The sequence below is a fragment of the Quercus suber genome, unplaced genomic scaffold (genome assembly GCF_002906115.3).
Source record: "Quercus suber isolate HL8 unplaced genomic scaffold, Cork oak 2.0 scaffold_188, whole genome shotgun sequence".
In the NCBI taxonomy this organism is placed as follows: domain Eukaryota; kingdom Viridiplantae; phylum Streptophyta; class Magnoliopsida; order Fagales; family Fagaceae; genus Quercus; species Quercus suber.
This window is the reverse complement of record NW_027069646.1, coordinates 573,288-598,146: the sequence shown is the minus strand read 5'-3', so window position 1 is coordinate 598,146 and position 24,859 is coordinate 573,288. Positions and strand designations below refer to the sequence as shown.

Here is a 24,859-nt window from a genome sequence, read left to right as displayed (position 1 = left end):
TGATTGATTAACCTTGTTTGCCGTCAAATGGCCAATCACCCGAACCAGTGTTTCCAGAAATTTGTTCGCAATAACTTTCGCAGGCAGGTCCACATGCAGCAAGGGTTGCTCCTGAAGTCTTCAAGCACACAGGCATGCATTGCTTTGCACAATCTGAGAGTGCTTCACCCACATTGGTATATGCCATTACAACCAGCATGGAGATGAGGAGCATAGCAATGGTGTTCTTGGTGCCCATGTCTTTGTTATTGTATTTTGTGTGATCTCAAAAACAATTGAAAAAGTTAGCTGCTTTTGGTTCATATATAAAGCCCATGAGGTTGAACCCAATTAGCCAACATGTAAGCTGATCCTCTCGTCTTGGAATGGTTTGGAGCAGAACATGGAAAGACATGAGGTTGAGATAATAAGTTAAGATTTAGTTTTTTTATTTTATTTATTTATTTATTTATTTATTTAATTAAAGGTCACCTGGAGCTAATATATGCTATATAAAATAAAATAAAATAAAACTCGACCATGCAAAATGATTTTGACTTGGTCAAGATTGTCGTCTAGCTAATAGCTATTCACAGATGCCTAAACACAAAATGAAAATTTGGGTATAACCTAAAGTTACAATTACCATTGAAAAATTAATATAGCTACATATTTTTAAAATTTAACTATTGAATTCAATGATTTTTATATTCTTAATACACATATCAAATTTTGTCTCAATTAGATTTTATTTACTATTCAAGTCATAAACCTATTTTTTTTATACATAATTTTAAATTACAAAAATTTGAAATTTAAACATTAAATTAATGATAGCTATTGATTTTTTTTTTTTATAGAATTTTTGCAATAAAGGATATAAGAAGAAAATGTAATACAATGATGAATTTGCCAAAATTCACTTCTAATACTAATACAAAGATATTAAATGGAGTTATAGGCTACAATTGAGTTTTGTTGCCAAAATCTATCCAACATAAAAATAAATTTTCACTAAGGTTTGGCATTGGCTTAAAAAGCCCTTTTTTTATTATTACCTTTTAGCTCATTTTTGCTACTATTCAGCTTATTTTTTGCTATTATTTATAGGTCATATTGCACTTTTTAATATTATTCATAGGTCGCACTGTACTCTTTTAGCTACATTTTAGCTTTTTCTACAGTACTTTTAATAAAAAGTTTTCAGTTACAACTAAATAAGGGTACATTTGGTACACTGAATGAGGATTATGATAGGAATTATAATCTTTATTACTAGGAATAAAATGTGTTGTAATGTAATAACTAAACCTATTAATTAGTTTGGTTGTGAGTTATAACATTAGAATGAAACTTAGGAAATTTCTTACTCATACAATTATATCTCCTTAAAAATTGTTATTTTTAAATTTAACAGAGATATGTGTTATTTTTTATGATTTTTTTTTTAATTGTTAGATGTATATAGAAAGTTTGTTTATTTGGAAATATATTAAGTTTTGAAATTATTATTTTTACTAAGGAATAACTAATACAACATTTTAAAGATGAATAATTATTCCTCATTTTGAAGAATAACTATTCATAAAAAATGATTATTCCTTGTAATAAAAACATAACCAAACTAAAGAATAACTAAACATAAAAATAACTATTACATTACAGCGCTTATTACAGTCTACCAAACATGCCCTAAGTTGTTCCCAAACGGACTCCAAATCTTGGAAAATTTGATTATCTTCCGAAAGATTCATTAATTCACTAAATGATTAGCACAAATACGTAATTTGCTTCCATGTATTCTTTTTGGAAAATATTCAAATACCCTAGTAACAATGCTCTCTCATCTCATGTGAAATATGGATACAAATATTAAATTAATCAATGAGACCTACCCCTTAAAAAAGTTAATGAGATTTAGTGATTTACTATTATTTTTTTATCTGAAGATTTACTATCATGTGTGGGTATAAGTCCCCGTAGTATTTAAATTCATGGTAGGATGTAACATATGTACGAGTGTCATATAAAAGGGGGTGGGATATTATCTTAAATCCCGGTTTGACATCGTTAGGCTCATATCCTGTCTTCCCAAGTCTAACAAGGGGATGAAAAATGACTATCTGATCGTCTCAGAAGCGTGGCATGACGGTCTTCATTGCCTAACCTAACCAAGAGAGCCAGTGGGATATCCTAGACGTAGGTTTCCTAGAAATAGATTGAGGATCTTCATCACTAGCGTTGTACCTTTTCTCTTTATATTCGTATTTTGCCTTAAGTTTCTGATTATGTTTAATTCTGTTGTGGTGTTAACAGATAAAAGACATGTATCTCCTTGGCTCAGTCTGACTAACGTTGCTGCGCTCAATTACTTACTGAGATCAAAGATTTTTGTAAATGAAGACGGGCAACTTCGGGCCACACATCTGATTCTCGATTTCAAGCCACTCTCGGACACATTTCAACCGATCAGCAACGCGATAAGGCAGGGAGACCATCGCATAAACCGAATAGACGTTGCTCGGCCAAATTTTTTATCTCCGGTTGATCTTCCCCCTGTACCACATCCAGTCCCACAGGGTGTACCACTACTCGTCCCTCCAGTTCAACAGATTCCCTTTGAAGTAGCCGCGACAGGAGAAGGAACTCTTTCCTCAGCCTCTTCATTAGAGGAGCAGATTGAAAATTTTCATTTTGAAGAAGAACCATCAAGGGAGGTCCAAGTAATCCCCCTTTCGGACACCGAGGAAGAAGTTGGTAGGCATTCCAGCGTCCATGCTCCTATTTTAATAACTTCCGTTCCAGACAACTCATCAAAAGAGGAAGAGGAGATGGTTACAAGCTTAAAAGATCTTATGAAGGCAAGGAACAAAGCTGCCATGCCTAAAGAAGCCACTAAGTCCCAACCCACTATTAATCTTCCTCCACCCCCTCCTCAGATCCCCTCTGACCTCGACCTAAAGCCAGTCCCCGATCTGAAGAAGAAAAGGCCCATTACAGATTCTAAAGAAGGTGATGTGGTGCCTTCAAAAGGAAGTAAGCAGCAGAGAATGGCTAAGGACCAATGAGGAAAAAGGGCTTCATCTGTTGAGAGTCGAGATGACACTTTCATCGCTAATGTGCGCTAAGGACAGCGCATTTGGTCCCCTAAGTTAGAGTTGGATGGTATCCCCTTCCCTTGGGAAACTTTGGTAAGAAATTATCAAGGGGGAAGGCAGGTCTCATTGTTGAGGCCCTGGAGCAACCTCTTCTCCTGCCAAAGGATATGGATGCTTACAGGCGCTTCAGCCCAGAATGAACTTTTCCTATACCTTAAGAGGGACTTGGCCATGGTAAGTGAATTGATCTACTTCTCCAATTAAGATGTTGGTCATTTTTATTCATCTATTTTCTTCATTTTATACTAAAATTTTCCATTCTATTGTGTAGATTATCCATCAAATTTATGTGGCCGAGGAATGGAGTAAAGACGCCCGCAATGAAGCACAGGCGGAGGCCCATTCTTTGTTCAAGGTTGAAAAAGCTCTGGGTAATCTAAAGGAAGATTATGATAAGCTGTCCGAGCAACTTAAAGAAGTGATTAAAGAGAGGAACAGTCTTGATGTTGGCCTTAAGACTACAAAAAAGCAGGTCGAATACCAACGCAAGCAATTGCACATGGCTGAGAGTAATCTGGAGACAGAAAGACAAATAGTGAAGGATCTTCGAGAAATAATTATTAAAAGAAAATTTAAAGATTGATAGAATCATTGGGTTGGGAATTTCTCAACTCCACCCATGCACACTACCCCTAGCCAAAATAAAACACAATCTTTATTTTTATTAACAACTGAAGAATGCCTTATAAACTTATAAACTTTACCATGTATCACTTATGCAAGACCAGTTTGATAGTTCAACTCTGGTTTTCAAATCAGTTATTGTACACAAACACAATGTTCATACTCCATAAATTGCTACTTCCATTAGTCAATTAATGGTTGTTCTTATATAAAAGGCAAAAGGAAGATAAATTACAACAAAGCTTCACTACACTAATTTGTAAATAACATTATAAGCTTTTGCCTATAATTGACTATCTTTCACATAAAATCATAAGTTTCTGTATAAACTAACCACAAAGCTAATATTGACATTCACATCTATATATATCTAAAAGTTGAAGTGTAGCATTTATTATTTCTACGCTCCAGTTGAGCTACGTCAACGTCCATGTTATTATCATTTTTCTTTTCAATTTTCTTATAATTTTTTTTAACATTTACTCTTTTTTTTTCTTTTTTTCTTTTTTTATATTTACACTTTCTCTCCAACTTTTCTTTATCCCTTACCTTTTCATCTCCCCACTACCCACTACCCACTACCCTCTACTCTCTACCTTAACATTACTTTTCATCTCCCCACTATCCTTTACCTTACTTTTTCATCTCCCCACTACCCTCTACTTTAATATCATTCTTCATCTTTTCCTTTATCTTCCTCCATTTTTTTTTTTTTTATCTTTTCTTATTCACAACCTCTTACTATAAATTTGTCATTCTCTCTTCCATTCTTTACATACTTTTCCCTCACAAAAAAAAAAAAAAAAAAAAAAAAAAAAAAAAAAAAAAAAAAAAGAAGATTCAATTTTTGGTGGATTTTTTTTTTATTTTTCTTTCATTTTTGCTTTAGGTTGATAAATTATTGTGTTCTTTAGAACTTTATATTGAGCTAATGCGATTTAGTTTTGTTATTTAAGTTTTTTTTTCTCTCTTTAATTGTTAATTTTATTACATGTGTTTTTCTTTAAATTCTTAGTTTGGGTTGCTTTGAATTCACCTATTTAGTTGTTCTATATATGTTATTTTTGTACAACATGACATTTGTTCTATGAAATTCCTTTTAGACTCGATATGTTATCTTTTCATTTGATTTTTTTTTCTCTCCTTATATGCAGTGATCGACTAACAAAAATTATTCTATTTATATATTTAAAAATCTATTTTTCTTAATTCCAATAGTTTAAATTTTGTATGGGCCATAAGAAACAAAGGGGTCCATAATGCATTCATGTTTTCACGTATCGTGATAATCTAAGTAGTTGAATAGTGTTGTTTAATTACCACTATTACATACTTTTTCCTAAAAACTACATAAAACCGATCGTGACATTAATGGATATTTCTTGCATTTCTACTTTAGGTTATTAATTTTTTGTATTTTTAATAACTTTACTTTGAGTTGATGCAATTTAGTTTTGTGTTTTAATTTTTTTTTCTTTTTTGTTCTCTCTGATTTTTAAATGTTATCTTACTGCATTATAAAAAAATATAATATTACTTTATTACATAGCATGATTTGGATAATTTTATCATATAAGAATTTTACATAAGTTACATAGACAATAGTAAATAATATATATATATATATATATTTTATAGATAACTCTAAAAAATTATTACATGCGCAAGAGCGGGTCTGCAACTAGTTATGATATGATTAAAGCTAAGCTTTACACATTTTTCTGACTCTGGCTGATCAGGAGACTTAACAAGCGGCTCAGTGCCTTCCTCCTCAACGAGTTTAGAAGAGACTTGGGCTTTCTTGTGAGGATAGATGACATAATGTTGAAATATGAAAATTAAGTCAAAGAATATAGACACCTGCAATTGCACATTCCATCAAATAATTAAAATAAATAGAAAAGAAAGCCAAAAAATAGCGATGCCTGTAATAGTAGTGTATTCCATCAATCTTAAAATAATAATAACAATAATAATAATCAATAATTGTAGAATATCTAGAAATCTTCACCAAAGAAAAAAAAGAATAATCAGAAGGATACATTCGCGTGTGGTCTCCAATATATCTCATGCAAGAAATTAACTTTAAAAGCATAATAGGTTTCTTTTACTTTATCATTCATTCATCATCTTCTGTTTGATGAATTGTACTTTATCCAGAATTTCTAAACATGATTTTCTCACGACTTTCACTAAATTCTCTCTCTAGTTAAAAAAAAAAAAAGTTGGTAGTAATTCTTACATTAAAATGACGACTTCAATTAAAATCTAAGAACAGAATAAGAATAAAAAAGCATAACAAAGTCATCTACCAACTATACTATGGCAAATAAATTTCACTTAAATAATGAGGCAAATAAAGTGAAATAAATTAGAGAAGTGAAAATATTCTATACCAGAGATAGCAATGTCTTCCCTATGTTTCCATAAAAGTTCACCCAAGAATCTGAAAAAAGCAACAAGTTTTAGGAATATATTACGCAAGGAGGATAAATTTAGATGGCAAGATCTACAACTAAGGAAGAATTCAATAAACCTTGATCAATAGATTGCACGGCCATCTGTCCATAATTTGCCACCCCTCCAGAAAAATCGAGTAAAATGTTGCCAATGCTGAACCCATCTGTGCTCTTTCTTGCAAAGTTCATAAACACCTAAATTTCATAACAGTCATTAATACAGTATGAATGGCCAGTCCAACTGTCACTTTAATACCATCACAAAATTTTAAGCAATTACAACCATTTTGATTTAGTCATCTTATGAGGTAAAGAAAATTAAAACACCAAGAGTCAATGACATTTTTCCCTCTATTACCTACTGAGCAAAAGCAAACAATTTTGGAGCACAGCACATTAAGCCATGTCAGCAAGCTATCTTGAATAACTCCTATTCAAGTTAATTTCCTCAAATTACTTCAGTTGATGTATTTGCATTTCTTTTTAGTTTTTACTACTCTATGATAATAGAAGCATACATTTCAACATCCTAGGTGAAATACAATCAACGAAGTCAAACTTTTAAGGCTTGCACAAACATCCTACTTTTACAAACATCATAAAGTTCAGAATGATACTGAAATACAGATATATAATGAACAAAGTCAAATTATAGAGGCTTGTCTAAGATCCTTAATTTTACTAGAGAATTATGAAGTTCTCAATTCAGGACGACCCCTCCTACATCAATTAATGTTATCAACACCTCAACATCCAATTGAATTGAAAAATATAAATATCTGAAAAATAAGGTTAACTCCCACCACCCTCTCAATTCAGGACGACCCCTCCTACATCAATTAATGTTATCAACACCTCAACATCCAATTGAATTGGAAATATAAATATCTGAAAAATAAGGTTAACTCCCACCCCCCCCCCCCCCCCCCCGTCCTAGATATACACTTTCTGATGCAACCCCAAGAAAAGTTAGTTCCTACATTTTGATCACTAGAATAATATTGAGCCCATGTCTGTATGGACTTTTCTTATACAAGGCATTTATCAGATGCATCTCTCAGCATAGCCAATTGATTAAATTCTTCCTACATCTCCTAAAATATTATAAAAGGACTTTAGAGGGTTCACAATTCTGACCTGGGGAATATATTTGATGACCGTCATAAAAACTTGAATTGAGCTGCGAAAATTTAATACATATAAAATTAGAAAGGAAGTTCAACCACATCTATAAAATCATGAAACAATATAAATTTAGTCAAAGACTGAGCTTTTGTAATGAAGAGAACAGAGAAAATTTAAGCAAGTTTCTGCTAGAAAGGCAAATGGGAAAAAACTAGCTTTATATTCTGCAACACTATACTTCATAAGCAATATAAATTGCAGTAAAGTTGCTTCAAATTATATGAAATGGGCTATTGATGGGTAAAGAGAATGCAATTATCTGCTCCCATATTTGCCCAAAAGAGGACACTTACTGCAGCTGCCATTCTAAGGCTCAAATTTTCTTCAACACACTCTTTGGGGTCACTAATTTCAACCTAAGCAGCCTTATATATCAGTGGGAGATTTCCCTAATCATGTGAATAGAAGGCCTTTGTCAAGGTTCCCTACGTTCAAACATGGCAGCATGCCAAAATTCCAGTAATTCGTTCCCCACCAGCTTAGCTGGTCTGCCAAGAAGGCCTTTTCACCACTGCATAGTGAAGAGAGAAGTCTAGAGTTTCTTAGATCTTCCAATACACAAGCTTTAGCAATACCCAAACTGGAAAATACTATAGTGTACATATTGTCATTAACAGAGAGAGTTAAGCTTTAAGAACTGAATATGGAATAACCATATACCCTGTAAAATCAAAGCAAAATTACCTGGGAAAATTGACTGTGTAAAGAGTTTCATAGCCTTTTTCTTCTTTTTTTTGATAACAAAAAAATAACAATAATAAGTACGAGAAATGTAGGGACAACCTCTCGCTCAGACTGCAAAGACTAGAGCAGCAGAGAGGCCTGGCGTCCCACCAAATAATGTGGGCCTATCACACTATTATCAGAAATAGTGCGCCACAAATTTGAAACTTCTCTTGTGGAAATACCATTCCAGCCAGCACTCAGCCTTAGGCGCTAGCTACTTTTCAACGCCTAAAAATTTACAGCAACAGAAATGATAGGAAACTCTATACTCTAATGCAACTAAGATAGCAATATTAGAGATAGACAGGACAGCCTCCAATTGATGAAGAAAATTGTCACACGGGCAAACGTCAATAAATTGCATATCAAGGCTCAACTTATCAATGTATCTTATAGAATTAGTGTCACATCCACCTATCCAAACCAGGCGTGGAAAATTCAACCTTCCTAGTGCTGAGGCATGACTCAAATCAGATCTTAGCTCATTGATGGTAAACTTCACTGAAGGAACAGATTTATTATATAAAAGTGAAAGTATGAGCTAAGTTGTAATCCTATTCACTGATAATTTAATTTCTCATAAAGTAAAAGAGGGGAAAAAATCATGTCACATTCAATGATCATCCTATGCAAATATGAGCCAAGTTGTCAAGAAATTCACATAGGTTGAACTTCAAGTTACAAAAACATAAAGAGAAAAACTTACTTACTTAAAGATGGAGATTAGCCAAAGCCAAGAATGGCTTGGCAAAGCTATGAAAATACATACAGCAGCAAAAAACCACACAGCAGAGACAATTCCAATTGTTATCTTGGAAATCTTCTGACTTCCACGCTGTACAAAACCATCAAGAAAGGTCAAGCTTAACACTCGAATCTCTAACCAGATTACTAAGATAAGAGCTCCCACCATTACAACAAAAGAAGATATGAACTTAATGAGGAAGAGTAAACCACTTACTTCATAGATTGCAATTTGGAACAAGGTAATTGCTGTCAAAAGAACAGCGTGGATAGAGAAAGCGACATCATTTGCAGCTACAGGTATCATCTGCAATAATTATAATGAAAACAGAACAAGTAAGGGCCAAAAAAATTTTGAAAAAAAAAAAAAAACAGAACCCAACCCAAATCATCCTCTAACGTGCACAAATTAAGTTCACCACTTGGATTTTATATAAGGCTAATTTCAGATGTTGCCTTCTTAACTTGTACATTCTGTTTTGTCAAAACCAAACCAAAACAAATTTCCTAGACAATTGACAGAAGTAACTCAGATCCCAGTACCATACTACCAAGTGATTATTTTCATTAATAAATAATAGTTATAATTGAAAATTAAGAAAGTTAAACAACAAACTACTATTAGAAAGCCTAGTCAAGGTGAAGGTATCTCATATATCTAGATATATGCATCTTCTCTCTTATAGTTTGTGGGTCTCACACGGCTGTCAGACCCACACACTGAAAAGGAGGACTGGAGGATGCATATATTGATGCATAAGATAATTATTGCTAGCAAAAATTCTAATTCCACATAAAAAGCCACAACTTTTGCACAACTATATACGTTGCATACTGTGAGTGATAGGTTTATTTAAAAATGACATGCGTAAGATAATTGCGACAAAAGTTGTGATTTTTTTATGTAGTACTAGAATTACTCTAGTTTAGCCACTATCTTTTGCTCTAGTCAGCCATGGAAGATATGCCTCACCAGCTACACAAGTCAGCAAAACAAACAAACCCAATAATAAATTTTGATTTTGATTTTGATTTTGAACTTGAATTTTCTATGAAAATCAAAAGCAAACATCACTATCAACATCCTATTAACCACATGTATACTTGGTAGAATCATTAAAAATCTTTAATCTTTTCCTAAAAACTTAAATCGTTGATTACTTTTTAGCTTTTGGGTATGTTTAACAAGAAGAAAGCACGAACCTGGTCCTGGCCATATTTTTCGAAGTACTGCTTCTGAATAGCGGAGCTAAAGTAGAGGGCCGCGTTGTATATGAGATACGAAGAGTGCTTCGTCAAATTCAGCACCACGAAATCGAAGTTCAACCCCACAACACTGCGTTCACACCCCCAACAACAACAACAACAACAACAACAAAAACCCAAATAATAAAATTTAAGAAAAATACATGTATGAGTTGAAAAATGAAATCCAGGCTGAGAAAAAAAAAAAAAGGTGGAAAATTTGTTGTGTTAAAGGAAATACCTTTTCCTTCGGAAATTCAAGATGACTTGCGGGTAGAAACTGATGGACCATGATATGAAAGCTGTCCATCCTAGTACCTCGTACGTGATTTCCAGAGGAATTGAATTCCAGTTTGCCATTTCTCTCTGCCTCTCTCTCTCGGTCTGAGTTAGAGAGAAGAAGTGAAGAACCAAGGTAGGAAAGAAAGGAAGGAGACTTTTAATTTTAAAAACTGTTTTTTCTGGTACAAGTGACCGTGCACCGTCTGGTACATGTAAATGTAGGGCCGACTGAAAAATTTTGTATTTTGGCAAAAATTAAGACCAAGTTAATTGTGGAATGAGAAATCAAGGTCTTACTTTTGGTAGTAATTTTCTCCACCCATTTTAGCTAATAATCACCTTTTCTTTTCATCCATGTTAGATTTCTTATTTTAAATCCTATTTTATTTAAACATTATTTTTTTCGTACATTTTTGTATTATTCATTTTATTTCTCAAAACATCTACTTTACTTCGTCAAAATTGTAATCACACAAAATCAATAAACAAATGTTTTGGAAATGAATAGTACTCCCTAAAATTGGGAACAACCAAAGCTAAAACACATATTGAAAGGGAAATTGATAAGCTAATGCGGACAGATTTTTGAGTGTTTTGGTTTTTGTTACCCATTCACTTCTTGCCTTATTTTATGTAACCTACTATTAATGCTCTAGAGTAGTGTTCCTTTCTTTTTTCCACTAAAGAAGTTCATAATTTGTTGTACATTGTTCTTTTGGATTAATTCAATAGGCAAGGGAGGGTGATTTGAATTTTGAATAGCTCTCTTGGAAATACCAAGTAATGTCATTTAAGGTACAAGGTTCTTGGCATCACACATTCCTCTTTTTTTCTCCTCATAAAATAACTACAATTTAAAATGGATAAAAATCAAACACTTATGAAGTAGGGGTGCATCAAACCCACAAACCTTACGAGATCAACCCAACCTAACTCAACGCTTCGGGTTGATTTTTGTGGGTTGGGTTAGAATTTTATATTTACCCTTGGCTCTAGTCAGGTTTGGGTTCATAGTTTTCAACCCATTTAACTCAACCTAATCCACCATGCATATAAGTTTATTTTATTACTATTATTTAAAATTTTATTTTAATAGGTTTTGGTAATTTTTATAATTAATTTGGACGAATTTGAAAATTTAATTTATAATTTATGCATATTATATGAAATGTAATAATTTATTGAAAAAGTGTCTTAATAATCAATGAAATCCTAGTCTTTTACAATGCATAAAACATGCATACACAACCCAATGAACCCAACCCCAACTCAATCTAACTTATATGGGTTAGGATTGGATTGGGTTGATAAAGCCCTCTAACCTAATTTGTGCACACCTTTAAGCCCTGACATTGTTGAGATGTAAAGTAAAACATTTAACGCATTCTTAGATTTTTATTATTAAAAAAAGTATATTTTTTTTGAGACAAAATTGTATAGAAATTTTTTTTTAATAACTATTGAATTGATATATATATATATATATTAGAATCTAATTGATATGATATAGTAATTGATATTAATATAGTATGTTAATTTTGGAGGAGATAATAAAAATGATGTTAATAATAAAATATGAATGCTGCACTCACGATTTATTATCAAGTAATACGAAAAGAAAAAGAAAAAAAATTCATATATATATATATATATAAATTCTGTCGTAACAAGAATGCTGCACTCACGATTTATTATCAAGTAATACGAAAAGAAAAAGAAAAAAAATTCATATATATATATATATATAAATTCTGTCGTAACATTGCTATTACAGCTTATCTTTGTCAGCCTGTCAGCAGATTGCATTGCGTATTAATTTGGATGAACCAAGACGTTACTAGCGTTCCATTGAGTCAACCTCCTCCCTTTATGGGCTTTTTGGCTAAGATCAAACCCACTTTCGCTCCATTCTTTTGCTGACTTCAAAGCAACTCCTCATTTCCATTCAGCAAAATAAAAGAAAACAAAAGCAACTTATTTCCTGTTGTTATCCACTTTATTATCTTACTTTTCCAATTGCACCACCTTCCGTACTCTTCCATTTTGTATGGAAGTTATAAGATAGCTTTTAATTTTTTATTTCATATTTGCAAATAAGCTACTAAATCACCAAATTTGAAAAAAAGAAGATGACAAAAACCAATAGTAAGACCTATTTGGATATTAATTTTTAAAATGATGTGAAAATGAAGGTATAAAAAAATGCATTTTGAGTATTCATAATGCCAAAAAAAAAATTGTATATCTAGTATCATGTTTCTATAACATTTTTTCAAAACTGAAACATACATGATCGAGTGTTTGATATAAATATTTAATTGTGTTTTATGTGTTTTCAACATCATGTAGGTCCAATGATTGAAGTAAATTCTTTAGTTACTTCTATTTATTAGTTTAAAAAAAAGTTATTTTGATAATAATAATAACACAAGGCCATTTGCAATTGTTGGTATATGTGAGAAGGTAATTGTGCTGCATCTAAAGTATTTAATATGACTCCAAATGATTTGGGATGAAGGTTTTAAGTTCAAATCTAGTAATGGAAAGTGTTTGGGGGGAAATCCTCATGTCTTGGTTCAATGCTCACTAGTGCCCCTGTGAGATTGAGATAACAACTATGACTCACTAATTCCCTTACTTACAAGTTTAAATCAAATAGATAGGATGTTACTATGGTAACGTTTATATATGATAGTCACTCTAGTCACCACTTCCTACCCTTTTTTCCCAAAAAAAAAAAAAAAAACTTCTACAACATGTGAATCCATAACTGTGAGCTCATATATTATAAGAGAGACAAAACTTAGTCATGTATCTTAGGTTTCAGTTTCACAAATAAATTTAAACATGTGATTTCAATACAAAATGTGTTAATTCAATTATGTAATTCATTTAAGGGGAAAAAAAATAGAAGAAGAAAAACTAATTAGAAAGATAATAATAATCCTTTTATGAGGGATAAGCAAGGCCGGCAGCCTCAAATCAAATGATTGAACTTGACCCAAGTGCGAACTCTGTAATACAGATGGTATTAGCAGTACCTCTTCTTCAGGTATCTATAAAACCATATAACAAACTTGGATAAATGTACTGTTAAATTAGCTTCCCAATATTGTTCATTCGGACCACTGCCCTTTTATAGCTGTTATTTCTGTTTTATTTTGTGCCAATATCTGTTTTCTATTTTTCTCTCTCAAAAAAAAAAAAAAAGTTTTCTATTTATAGAGACAGAGCCTGTCTATATATAACTAAGTAGAATCATTTTCTTTTTCTTCAAAAAAAAAAGGCGAAAAGCACATTTTCGTACCTACATTTTTACACGATTTCCATTTTGGTCCCTAAATTTTTTTTTTACCGCTTTTAGTCCCTATCCTGGAAAACGCCTATTGTTTTAGTCCTTACCGTCAGCCAACTAACGGAAAAAGCTGAGGTGGCTAACGGCACATTAAAATAATAATTAAAAAATTTATTTTGGCATTAAAAAATGCCACATCAGCATTTAAATTAAAAAAAATTAATTTATTAATTTTAACTAAATAAAAAAAATTAAAAACAAAATTAAAAACAAAANATTTGAATGCTGCACTCACGATTTATTATCAAGTAATACGATTTATATATATAAATTCTGTCGTAACATTGCTATAACAGCTTATCTTTGTCAGCCTGTCAGCATATTGCATTGCGTATTAATTTGGATGAACCAAGACGTTACTAGCGTTCCATTCAGTCAACCTCCTCCCTTTATAGGCTTTTTGGCTAAGATCAAACCCACTTTCGCTCCATTCTTTTGCTGACTTCAAAGCAACTCCTCATTTCCATTCAGCAAACTAAAAGAAAACAAAAGCAACTTATTTCCTGTTGTTATCCACTTTATTATCTTACTTTTCCAATTGCACCACCTTCCGTACTCTTCCATTTTGTATGGAAGTTATAAGATAGCTTTTAATTTTTTATTTCATATTATGCAAATAACCTACTAAATCACCAAATTTGAAAAAAAGAAGATGACAAAAACCAATAGTAAGACCTGTTGGATATTAATTTTTAAAATGATGTGAAAATGAAGGTATAAAAAAATGCATTTTGAGTATTCATAATGCAAAAAAAAAAAAAAAAAAAATTTATATCTAGTATCATGTTTCTATAACATTTTTTCAAAACTGAAACATACATGATTGAGTGTTCGATATAAATATTTAATTGTGTTTTATGTGTTTTCAACATCATGTAGGTCCAATGATTGAAGTAAATTCTTTAGTTAGTTCTATTTATTAGTTTAAAAAAAAGTTATTTTGATAATAATAATAACACAAGGCCATTTGCAGTTGTTGGTATATGTGAGAAGGTAATTGTGCTGCATCTAAAGTATCTAATATGACTCCAAATGATTTGGGATGAAGGTTTTAAGTTCAAATCTAGTAATGGAAAGTGTTAGGGGGAAAACCTCATGTCTTGGTTCAATGCTCACTAGTGCCCTTGTGAGATTGAGATAACAACTATGACTCACTAATTCCCTTACTTACAAGTTTAAATCAAATAAATAGGATGTTATTATGGTAACGTTTATATATGATAGTCACTCTAGTCACCACTTCTTACCCTTTTTCCCAAAAAAAAAAAAAAATTCTACAACATGTGAATCCATAACTGTGAGCTCATATATTATAAGAGAGACAAAACTTAGTCATGTGTTGTATCTTAGGTTTCAGTTTCACAAATAAATTTAAACATGTGATTTCAATACAAAATGTGTTAATTCAATTATGTAATTCATTTAAGGGGAAAAAAAATAGAAGAAGAAAAACTAATTAGAAAGATAATAATAATCCTTTTATGAGGGATAAGCAAGGCCGGCAGCCTCAAATCAAATGATTGAACTTGACCCAAGTGCGAACTCTGTAATACAGATGGTATTAGCAGTACCTCTTCTTCAGGTATCTATAAAACCATATAACAAACTTGGATAAATGTACTGTTAAATTAGCTTCCCAATATTGTTCATTCGGACCACTGCCCTTTTATAGCTGTTATTTCTGTTTTATTTTCTGCCAATATCTGTTTTCTATTTTTCTCTCAAAAAAAAAAAAAGTTTTCTATTTATAGAGACAGAGCCTGTCTATATATAACTAAGTAGAATCATTTTCTTTTTCTTCCAAAAAAAAAAAAGTAGAATCATTTTCTCTAATTCTCAACAAAATATGACTATTTAATCAAAACCATTTCTATCTTTATGCATCTTTCTTCATTCTTTTTCAAATTTAAACACATGACAACATTATACTTTTTTATAAAAAAAACATATAACTACATTAATTTTTTTTGTCCTTAAAAAAGACTATATTATTTATATTTCATTGATATGTTTGAATTTTTGTGGAAAAAGAAATTATAAAAAATATTAAACTTAAATTTTGTACCCAATAAACTTATCGAAAGTTCTATAAATATAAATCTAATATACGTGAAAATATAAATAATTATTAAAAATTTAAGACATTATTTTCTGGTAAAAAAAAAAAATCTGATAAATTACAGGAAGTTGAACCCAAAAACAATATCCAACACAGGCCCAAACCCTGAGCTGACTGACCAGCCCAAAGCTTTTCCAAGAGCAAAATTCGTCTGCAATTGCAGAAAGTGTTTTTGGAAAGTAAAAAATAGTCAAAACCCCATTAACAACAAGAACACATTTCCAGCAAAACCCAGAGCACAGAAAACAAAATCCCAATTCAATGGCGAATTCACTGATTATCAAAACCTTAAACTCCATCAAAAGGAACCCAAAATTCCTCACAACATTCTCGTCCCAATCTCAAATCCACACTCGTCTCTTCACTTCCATTGCCTCCGCCCAAGAGCCCCAATCCGAGGACCCATCTTCCTCGACCTTCACATTCTCATCCGATGGTAAAACCCAAAAAAACGACAACAACAGCAGCATTTACGTCAAGGCGCCGAGCTCCAATTCCCAGACGACGTCGTCGTCGTCGTCCGTGACGATGCCGATGTCGTTTATGACTGGTTCGATAGTGGGGAAGAGGTTCTACAAAGAGGTGAAGGTGAGAGAGTCCGAAGATGGGGTTGGGTGGTCGGTGATGCTTGATTACCGGACGCTCAAGACGCCATCGAAGAGGCCTCTCAAGCTCCCTACTTTGCCTCTCGCTAAGGCTGTTGCTGCCGAGTGGGAATATCAGGTTTGTGATTTGTGTGTGTCTGTCTGCACCCTTGTTCTTATTGTGTTGCATTTGGTACTAGTTTCAATGTATGTGTTATTTGAGTGGAATGTTTTTGTGGGTCTTTTTGGATTTGGTTTAGCGCAAATGGGTTGCCTTCAAAAGTTGTGTTTGCGTTAGATTTATGGGACTTATTACTGTCTAGATTTGTATAAATATTTGAGCTTTCTTTCTGTGTTTTGTGGGGTTTTTTTTTTTTCCTTGAACTTAAATGGGTTGTCTTCAGTTTTTCCCAGGTGTTGGGATTGTGCTATCTGATCCGAAATGGATACTTTTTAGGGTGTTTTGGGTTTACTCATTACTGTAACTCTTAGGCTCTTAAAAATTTGAGTATTTTATCTTTGTTTTGGGTTATACACTTATACTTATGTTAGAAATGGGTTGCTTTTATGATTTTTGCCTGATTTGGGAGTTTGATCTCATTTTAAATGGGCCTAGGTTTTTTGAAATTCCTGATTTTTTGTGAATAACAATTTTTTTTTTTATTTTTAAAAGTTTATATTTTTGTTCACTCTGGAATTATTTCTGAACTTGGAGTGTGTATCTTTATGTGCTGGGGGGCTGTGTATTTAGATGTTAATTATTGTAGGAAACAGATGGGATCAGACCCTTCTCGATGCCTCTAATGAAACTTGCTTGTACTGCATTGGAAAGAGTTCCACTCACACGACCTAAGGTTATTGAACATTTGATGAAGAAATTTAATCAAGATCTGGTCTTCTGTCGAGCTCCAGAAGATAATATTCTGACAAGAGGCGTCCATGGTATGTTATTCTACTGATCTGCTCCAGCTTGATTTAAATTATCTTGTGCATTTTGAATTGGTGTGATAATTCTTCAGACTTCAATTCAAAGCAATGAGGCAAGTCATGTATTTCAGTCTCTTATGAGAAATGACATTTTTTTTTCATCTCTCTCCAGGTGAGCTATGTTATTTAAGCTATAAATATCACTTTTGATTATTCATGTGTGTAAGAATTGGAGTTTTTACTGAAGAAGTACGTTAAAACCTATGAAGTTTTAGGTTTAGAGGCATTTAATATGTTTCTCTTAGTTACTTGGACTAAATTTAGGGTAAATATTCCCTTTGGGTTTCCTAATCATGGCTTGGTTGGTCTCTATGCTGCCTGTACATGTGAAACTTTTTAATGTCAAGAGTGCCAGTGAAATTTCTCCTGATCCTAGAATTTACAGTGCCAAAAAGTACTTGAAATAATGACACATATGCATTATTTAATGTCTTTTTTTAGAGGACATTATTTTTTGTCCACTGCTAATGAATGACATTGTTACTGTGTTATACCATATTTACTACAGTTGAGGAAGATTGGGGTTCCTGCTTGAAATTCATGTTGTATGAATAATGTGTTTCTGTTCAGATTATTGTAATAAGGTCAAGACTGACTATTTGTTATAGTAGGTCGGTGCAAAATCAAGTTTTATCACTGCCTTTTTTTGGCCAGGTCTTTATAGACTGTTTGTCCAAATTCTTAAGATACGTATTTTATGTATTTTTTTTTAATGGCTGAAACTGAAACTACCTTAAAAGTTTTAATAAATATTGTATTTTTTTTTTTTTTTTTATAAAATAAAAAAATTAGAACACTTGGTTTTTAACTTTTTATATCATATTTGTGTTTCATATAAAATAGCCCTATGCATGATCTTTTAGTGGACATGGATCTTTTCATGTTAAATTTTAATGGTGTACTGTTATCTGACCTATGGTGCCTTCAATTTTATTTTAGAACGTCAGGTGGAGAAAATTGATCCTTTACTTGATTGGGTAGAATCTGAATTTGGCTTTAAGCCTGTTGTCTACTCCAGCTTTTATGGTGGAAAGCAGGAGGATGGTCTCATAAAGGCCATAGAGAACCTTCTGAAGAAAACAGATGACTGTGAATTGGCAGCAATTGATGCTATGGCATCTGCAGCACATTCTTTGATTATTGCGATTGGGATCTGTCGTGGGAAATTACAGATTGAGGACGCTATTGAATTGATTAGACTTGAAGAAGATTTGCAGGTTCCCATTACTTAAGTCACATCCTGCTTCTCTCTTTTCCCTCACCCCAACCATGTTTCTCCCTCTTGAACACACACACGAATGCACTTACTGACTTTAGGATGCAGGCTATGACTTGCTCTTCCAAACGGTAACAGCTCTTTCTTATATCTATGCAGGTGGACAAGTGGGGTCTTGTAGAAGGAGGCCATGATTTGGATATTGCTGATCTCAAGGTACAGATCTCATCAGCTGCCGTATTCCTTGGCCTTTCCAGGAGGATATAACCCCTGTACATCTTTTACTCTTTTTGTCAATTATTATTTTAAAAGAGCTAGATTTTTAGGCTAGTTTTAGCTCTTTGGTTGTTGTAGATCTATACAACTTTCATGCATGTAATGCTCAATTTTGTGAGAACTTGGAAATGATTGCCATTGGAATGCGGATGCACTGTAATTCATCTTTGCTTAAATAATAGAGAGAATAAATGGTTCCATTGTATTCTTATGGCCAAGGAGAATCAATCTTTGACTTGAATAATGAGTATTTTGCAATCAGAAAAGTGCAATTTCTCAAACAATTACACAGGAGTTTCATTTAAAGGGGAAGATGACATGTTGTTAGTCACGTGCTGAACTAATGCATATCTGCAAAACCAGTGTCACTCCCTAAAAAGCATACCTGCTTGTCAAGGATCTTCTTTGCAGCATTGCACACATAGTGGTGGTTGCTTCCTGATATCGCAATTACAACATGTTGTATCGCAGTCATTGTTGCATCCTATAGAAGAAAGTCCAACGTTACACTGTGTCTATTTTCTGTAAGATTTCAGAAATTTTTACCATCTGAAGATTGAATGAGCTTTTGATTAGTATCAAATTAAAGTTAAAAATGCTATCAGGTGAGGGAATTGACAGCTTAAACTTAATGGGATGAGGAAGTTTGACAATGTGTTCTAGCCAACGGTTTCTTCTCTCCTAGTAAGAACAAGATGAAGGATATGATTGTGCATTCAAGACCTACTAAGTACATGTATAATTACCAGGAATAAAAAATGAAGAAGTGCAGAACATCACCTGTTATAGTAACGTAGTGAAATGGTTCAAGGTTTTGAGGATCAATGAGAAATGAGAGGCGAGTGCTTGCTTGAACAACATTGGTCCTAACCTCAATGGAGACTATGAAAACAAGAAACCCAGCTACTGCCAACAACTTCATCCTTGTGACCATATTGATCAATGTGATTGATACAACATTAGCTGGACAGTAGGTGAAGCTTTCACAGATCATCCGTTTATATAGGCTTCTTTGTAGTAAGGAGGAGGAAACCTAATCAATTTAATGTGACTTAGAAACCATGAGTACCAGTTTAATTTGTCTATTAATATATCTAAAGATCATCTTATAATCGTGTGATTACTATAACCTTATCTTTGGTGGGCTTATACTTTATTTTTTACCTTTGAGGGGGTATAAGAAAGGTCTCATGAAATTGATGTGAACGTATTATCTTATGTTCATGATTAACTGCAAATTATTCTCATCTGTATTTTCCTTAACCAGTTTTATGAAACACAGCTGGAGTCCTCATCTATTCTTAGCTCCTGATTTAGAATGTTGCTTTAACGAACTATTTGGATCTCAAAATTTAATCTGTAGCTACCCCAATTTGCTTTGCATCTTCGTTGCATTTCTCCATTATCTTCCTACAGCCAAATGGACAGTTGGGACCATTTCTCCCGGCTGAAGAGAGTAGAAAGGATACTTACACTATATGAAAGAAAGACTTATCTATTTTATTTGTTACTTCTTTCAAAAGAATTACATTTATATATAGAAAGAATGAAGAGCTACAAGACAAGCTAACAAGAAGAATCACAAAGTATATGCATAGGTGTTAACATATGAGTGTCTAGGTATCAAAAAATTATTAGATTGTCCAGGAGTAATACTCTCTCCTCATATGAGGGGTGGGCTCCACACGTTGACCCTACCATGGGGCCCACCTCTCATATGAGAGGAGGGAGCAATGCTCCCGAAGTATGTAAATATTACCTCTAGGTATTATGATGAAATAAATAACTAAAAGAAGCCTTTTGTTAACAGGTGTTTAAAACATTAGTTAAGGAGGCTTCAAAAGGATTGTACCTACATTACGAAATAGCAAAAATTAATTAAAATATGGACTTTAGGCTAAAGTGGCTCAACTCCCAAAAAAAAAAAAAAATGATTCTATTGCATAATAAAATTATAGGCCATATATAAAAAGAAAGAAGAAATCATACCTCAACAAATGAACTTTGGCACCCACTAATAAGAGCCATAAAAGAAAATAGAGATATTATGTAGTACTGAGGTTTTTTTTTGGTAAATAATTCAATAGTTTGGGGTAAAAGATTTGAACTTTAGATGTTTTTGTCGAAAATATCAAGAGGTTCCAATTAGTTAAGCCACAAAATTCTTGACTATATAGTATGTGATAGTACATAAGGGGTCTCAACAATATTCATAAAGTAACTTTTATTTTTCATTGCATGATATGAGTTGGTGGCATTATCTATTCCTTTACTGTTTGCAAAGGTCCATAGCACTTCTCACCTTTCTTATCCCTCCATTTGGTTGATAAGATTGTGATATTCATCTTCACTTCTCGCCTTTCTTATCCCTCCATTTGGTTGATAAGATTGTTATATTCATCTTCATCTGTTGAGGCAAAGAGATGGGGTGCAAATCAGAATGAAGACTGCCCTCTCCATCCGAGAAATTACATGCAGATTGGATGATTGTAAGCCATGCAGTATAACAACTGACAGTTAGTGGTCAAAATTTCAAAATGTGGGAGTTGAGGACCAAATCTTACTCGTAGGAATCTCGGACCTATTAGAAAGTCACAAAATCCATACAGAAACTGAGTTCTGAAACTCTAGGCAATGTTATACCAGTGCATATGTTTTAACATATATTTATAGAATAGGCTGTCTCGCGCACAAGCAACACAAAGGGTATTCAGCAGACACACACACAAGGGGTAATCTGATCTCCAGATGGAACCAAGGAGTTCTATTGACATTTTATTGGAAAATAAAGAAAGACATCATACCTCAGTTTCCAAGTTTTTAGGTACAAATGGGATAGGGAATACATTCAGTGCACATATTATTAACTTAATACACATGGTTCATGGGCCATCAAAAAAATCCCAGGACAACTGGTTAAATACGCATTAGCATGCCTCATAAACCTAGAAACTTAAGCATTACTAGGACCAGATAGTTGGAGGCCCTTGATATGGGCGATCTGCTTCCCGGGGTTCAGGCCCTTTGGACATGCACGGGCACAATTCAGTATGGTATGGCAGCGGTAGAGCTTGAACTCATCATTTATGGCATCTAGTCGCTCTTGGGTATATTCATCACGGCTGTCACTTATCCACCTGCATTTACAACCATGCGTTAAAAAAAAAATTCAACACTTCAGAATTACTTAAAGCCACATCTGGTTTTGATAAAAGAAACAGTGGATATGAAATTATCTATGAAAATGTACATATCAAATAGTTTTAAGGGTATAGTGAAACAAATAGATTTAAGGATATGAATAAACACAGCGGACACATGCTTCACAAAACATGAACCTACAATCTGTCCTTCCCTTTTACCACAGAGATATTTCAGTTATCAAAATTATTTCCATTTCTCTAGGTAGAATTAAGATATTGCTCCTAGTAACCTTTTGATTGAAATTCCAACAGTACAAAGAAATGGATAGAACAATATCACTAACCAAAACAGTTTATAAAGACCCCTATTGTAATGAAGGCTTCTAGAGAGGAATCGGTACTTAAGAGATGGCACTAAAAATTCCTAAACAGGTGTCAATATAACAATCAGTTGACATATTAAGTAGCACACAGGTCTTTTTCACATGTTTATACAGCAGGACAGAAGAATTCTCATAATGCAGTGTAATAAAAGGCATGATGAAAGTGAACCATGCATTTACACAGACAAGTTCAATAAGGCCCAGAACAAAAGAAAGTAATCCACAAATTGAAAGGAACAATCAAGTTAAGACAAGGAAACAAAAATTCTATTTTCCATATACCAAAAATATCTCTATAATCCTGACTAAAGTTTATTTTCTTTTCAATGGACTTAGATTGCAGGCTTCCCATGATTAAAAACAACTTGAGATATAGACTCCACACTAGGGTCACATAATCACTCAATGCAGAATATCTTAAAAACATAAAAAGGAATATTAAAAGCAAGAGACTCCCAGATTAAACTTAGTTTGATTCTCACAATCAAAGTAACAGCATAAACATATGAGTTTAGCGAAATAAATACATCTAGGCCTTTCAATGCAAAATCCTCAAATTTATTACATATATATATATATATAGTGGTGAGTCAATTACTTTCACCAAGTACCAATGGTGGTCCCATGTATAAGTGATGCAATCCAATCATAGGTTGAAACATATACAAGTTGTGGCAAAGTTTGTAGTCGTAGAAGAATAGAAAGTAGTAACTACCATAGGTTGATCAATTTAATTTTAAAAAACCTTAATTTGCTAATTTAAAAAATATGGTCTCTTTCCTAACCAAACCATTCTAAAGAATCCCAAACCTAAAGTCCACATTAACCATAACCAAAGCACAACATCCTATATACCTAAAACCAAACTAACTAAAACTACTACTAAACTTTCATTCTTCACCTAAAAAAACATTTTAAAACAAGTGAGAAACAACCATTGCTTAATCATTTTTTTTTTTGGGTCCGAAATACATAACTCTAAGCCACCCATATTAACCAAATCCAATCACCACCACCAACAACATCAACAAAGCCTTGCTCCTAAATTCTTGGGGTCAGCTATATATCCTCAACAGATTAATTACATATTCAGTCAGCTTCGGCCACATGCATTATTCCTTAACCGACATGTCATTTTTAACTACTTTTACTAATATTATTTAGCGAACCAAACCCATTTACCAAAGTAACAAAATTTCACCACAAGGTAAAAAAAAAAAAAAAAAAGAAAAGTGAAAAAATTACCGATTGGCGTGGAGCAAAGCAGCGGGACCAAGATAAGACTCAGGGTTCCACCAGTAACTAGGGCAGGATGTGCTACAGCAAGCACACAATATACACTCGTACATCCCATCCAGCTTCGCCCTATCTTTCTTACTCTGCAAAACCTCTTTCCCTTTCGTCTCCGGCGGGTTCTTCCTCTTCAGCCACGGCTCGATGCTCTTGTACTGGTTGTAGAAGTTCGTCATATCCACCACCAAGTCCTTGATCACGAACATGTGCGGCAGCGGCGTGATCGTCGAGGCAGACGATCCGGACTCGATCTTCGTGAGGCACGCGAGCCCGTTGCAGCCGTCGATGTTCATGGCGCAAGACCCGCAGATTCCCTCGCGGCACGATCGCCGGAACGTGAGCGTGGGGTCCACCTCGTTCTTGATCTTGATTAGGGCGTCGAGGACCATCGGCCCGCAGTCCTTGAGGTCGATCTGGTAGTCCTGGAGCTCCGGCTTCGTCGGGTTTTCCGGGGTCCAGCGGTAGATCGAGAAGGTTTTGAGCGCCGTGGAGGCGCGTGGCTTTTGTTCGACTTGAAGAGCTTCGGCCTCGCTTGCGTGAGCTCGGGCGCGTGTGTATCGAGATAAGGCGGAGGCGCGTGGGAGTGCCCTCCTGAACATGGCTGTCGCCATTGTTGAGTTTAGCTGAACAGAGAGAGAGAGAGAGAAATGGGAGTGAGTTTTGTGATGGGTTTGTTTTGTTTGTTTGGGGGAGTTGGAAGATGACGGTGTTGTAGGTAAAATGACGGAAATGGGTTATTTATAGGGAGGGTTTAAGGGTATTGTGTGGAGGTTAATAAGGACACGAGTCGGGGCTAATTTGGGGATTAGGAAAGCTTCTGAGCTTTTTTTTTTTTGAGAAGCAAAAAAGCTTCTGAGCTAATATGATCAGTTTCTACTTTCCTTCCTTTTGCCAAATTTAGTGGTAACTTTATTTATTTTTTGGTCTCTCTACTTATCTATATATATATATATATATATAGGGGTTTAATTTTGTTCCTAAACTCAAGTTTTGTTTTTGTATAACTTTATTTATTTTTTGGTCTCTCTACTTATCTATATATATATATATATATATAGGGGTTTAATTTTGTTCCTAAACTCAAGTTTTGTTTTTGTGTTT

The 24,859-nt window shown here is 33.6% G+C and overlaps 3 protein-coding genes across 3 annotated transcripts; 1 reads left to right on the top strand and 2 right to left on the bottom strand.

Annotated features, from left to right (window-relative positions):
• Nucleotides 1–5,276: 5,276 nt before the first annotated feature.
• On the bottom strand, nt 5,277–10,622 carry LOC112007054 (cystinosin homolog). Its single transcript, XM_024039367.2, has 8 exons — nt 10,362–10,622; nt 10,079–10,211; nt 9,093–9,182; nt 8,842–8,966; nt 7,358–7,400; nt 6,298–6,415; nt 6,158–6,207; nt 5,277–5,621 (listed from the first exon to the last, which is right to left on the bottom strand). The coding sequence occupies exons 1-8, from the start codon at nt 10,478–10,480 to the stop codon at nt 5,406–5,408; spliced, it is 894 nt and encodes a 297-aa protein (XP_023895135.2). The 5' UTR covers nt 10,481–10,622; the 3' UTR covers nt 5,277–5,405.
• Nucleotides 10,623–15,986: 5,364 nt separating this feature from the next.
• On the top strand, nt 15,987–19,144 carry LOC112007053 (uncharacterized). Its single transcript, XM_024039366.2, has 4 exons — nt 15,987–16,599; nt 17,228–17,402; nt 18,387–18,664; nt 18,823–19,144. The coding sequence occupies exons 1-4, from the start codon at nt 16,138–16,140 to the stop codon at nt 18,928–18,930; spliced, it is 1,023 nt and encodes a 340-aa protein (XP_023895134.1). The 5' UTR covers nt 15,987–16,137; the 3' UTR covers nt 18,931–19,144.
• Nucleotides 19,145–21,672: 2,528 nt separating this feature from the next.
• LOC112007030 (succinate dehydrogenase [ubiquinone] iron-sulfur subunit 2, mitochondrial) lies at nt 21,673–24,578 on the bottom strand. Its single transcript, XM_024039345.2, has 2 exons — nt 23,711–24,578; nt 21,673–22,076 (listed from the first exon to the last, which is right to left on the bottom strand). Exons 1-2 carry the CDS (start codon nt 24,367–24,369, stop codon nt 21,893–21,895), a joined length of 843 nt encoding a protein of 280 aa, XP_023895113.1. The 5' UTR covers nt 24,370–24,578; the 3' UTR covers nt 21,673–21,892.
• Nucleotides 24,579–24,859: the final 281 nt, after the last annotated feature.

Coding starts and splice junctions, on each gene's coding strand:
- LOC112007054 (XM_024039367.2), bottom strand. CDS start 10,480: ATGGCAAACTGGAATTCAATTCCTCTGGAAATCACGTACGAGGTACTA. Junction 6,416..7,357: donor TCATCAAATATATTCCCCAG/GTCAGAATTGTG, acceptor TATGAAATTTAG/GTGTTTATGAACTTTGCAAG. Junction 6,208..6,297: donor CGTGCAATCTATTGATCAAG/GTTTATTGAATT, acceptor TGCTTTTTTCAG/ATTCTTGGGTGAACTTTTAT.
- LOC112007053 (XM_024039366.2), top strand. CDS start 16,138: ATGGCGAATTCACTGATTATCAAAACCTTAAACTCCATCAAAAGGAAC. Junction 17,403..18,386: donor TCTGACAAGAGGCGTCCATG/GTATGTTATTCT, acceptor ATTTTATTTTAG/AACGTCAGGTGGAGAAAATT. Junction 18,665..18,822: donor GACTTGAAGAAGATTTGCAG/GTTCCCATTACT, acceptor ATATCTATGCAG/GTGGACAAGTGGGGTCTTGT.
- LOC112007030 (XM_024039345.2), bottom strand. CDS start 24,369: ATGGCGACAGCCATGTTCAGGAGGGCACTCCCACGCGCCTCCGCCTTA. Junction 22,077..23,710: donor GCTTTGCTCCACGCCAATCG/GTAATTTTTTCA, acceptor TTGTAAATGCAG/GTGGATAAGTGACAGCCGTG.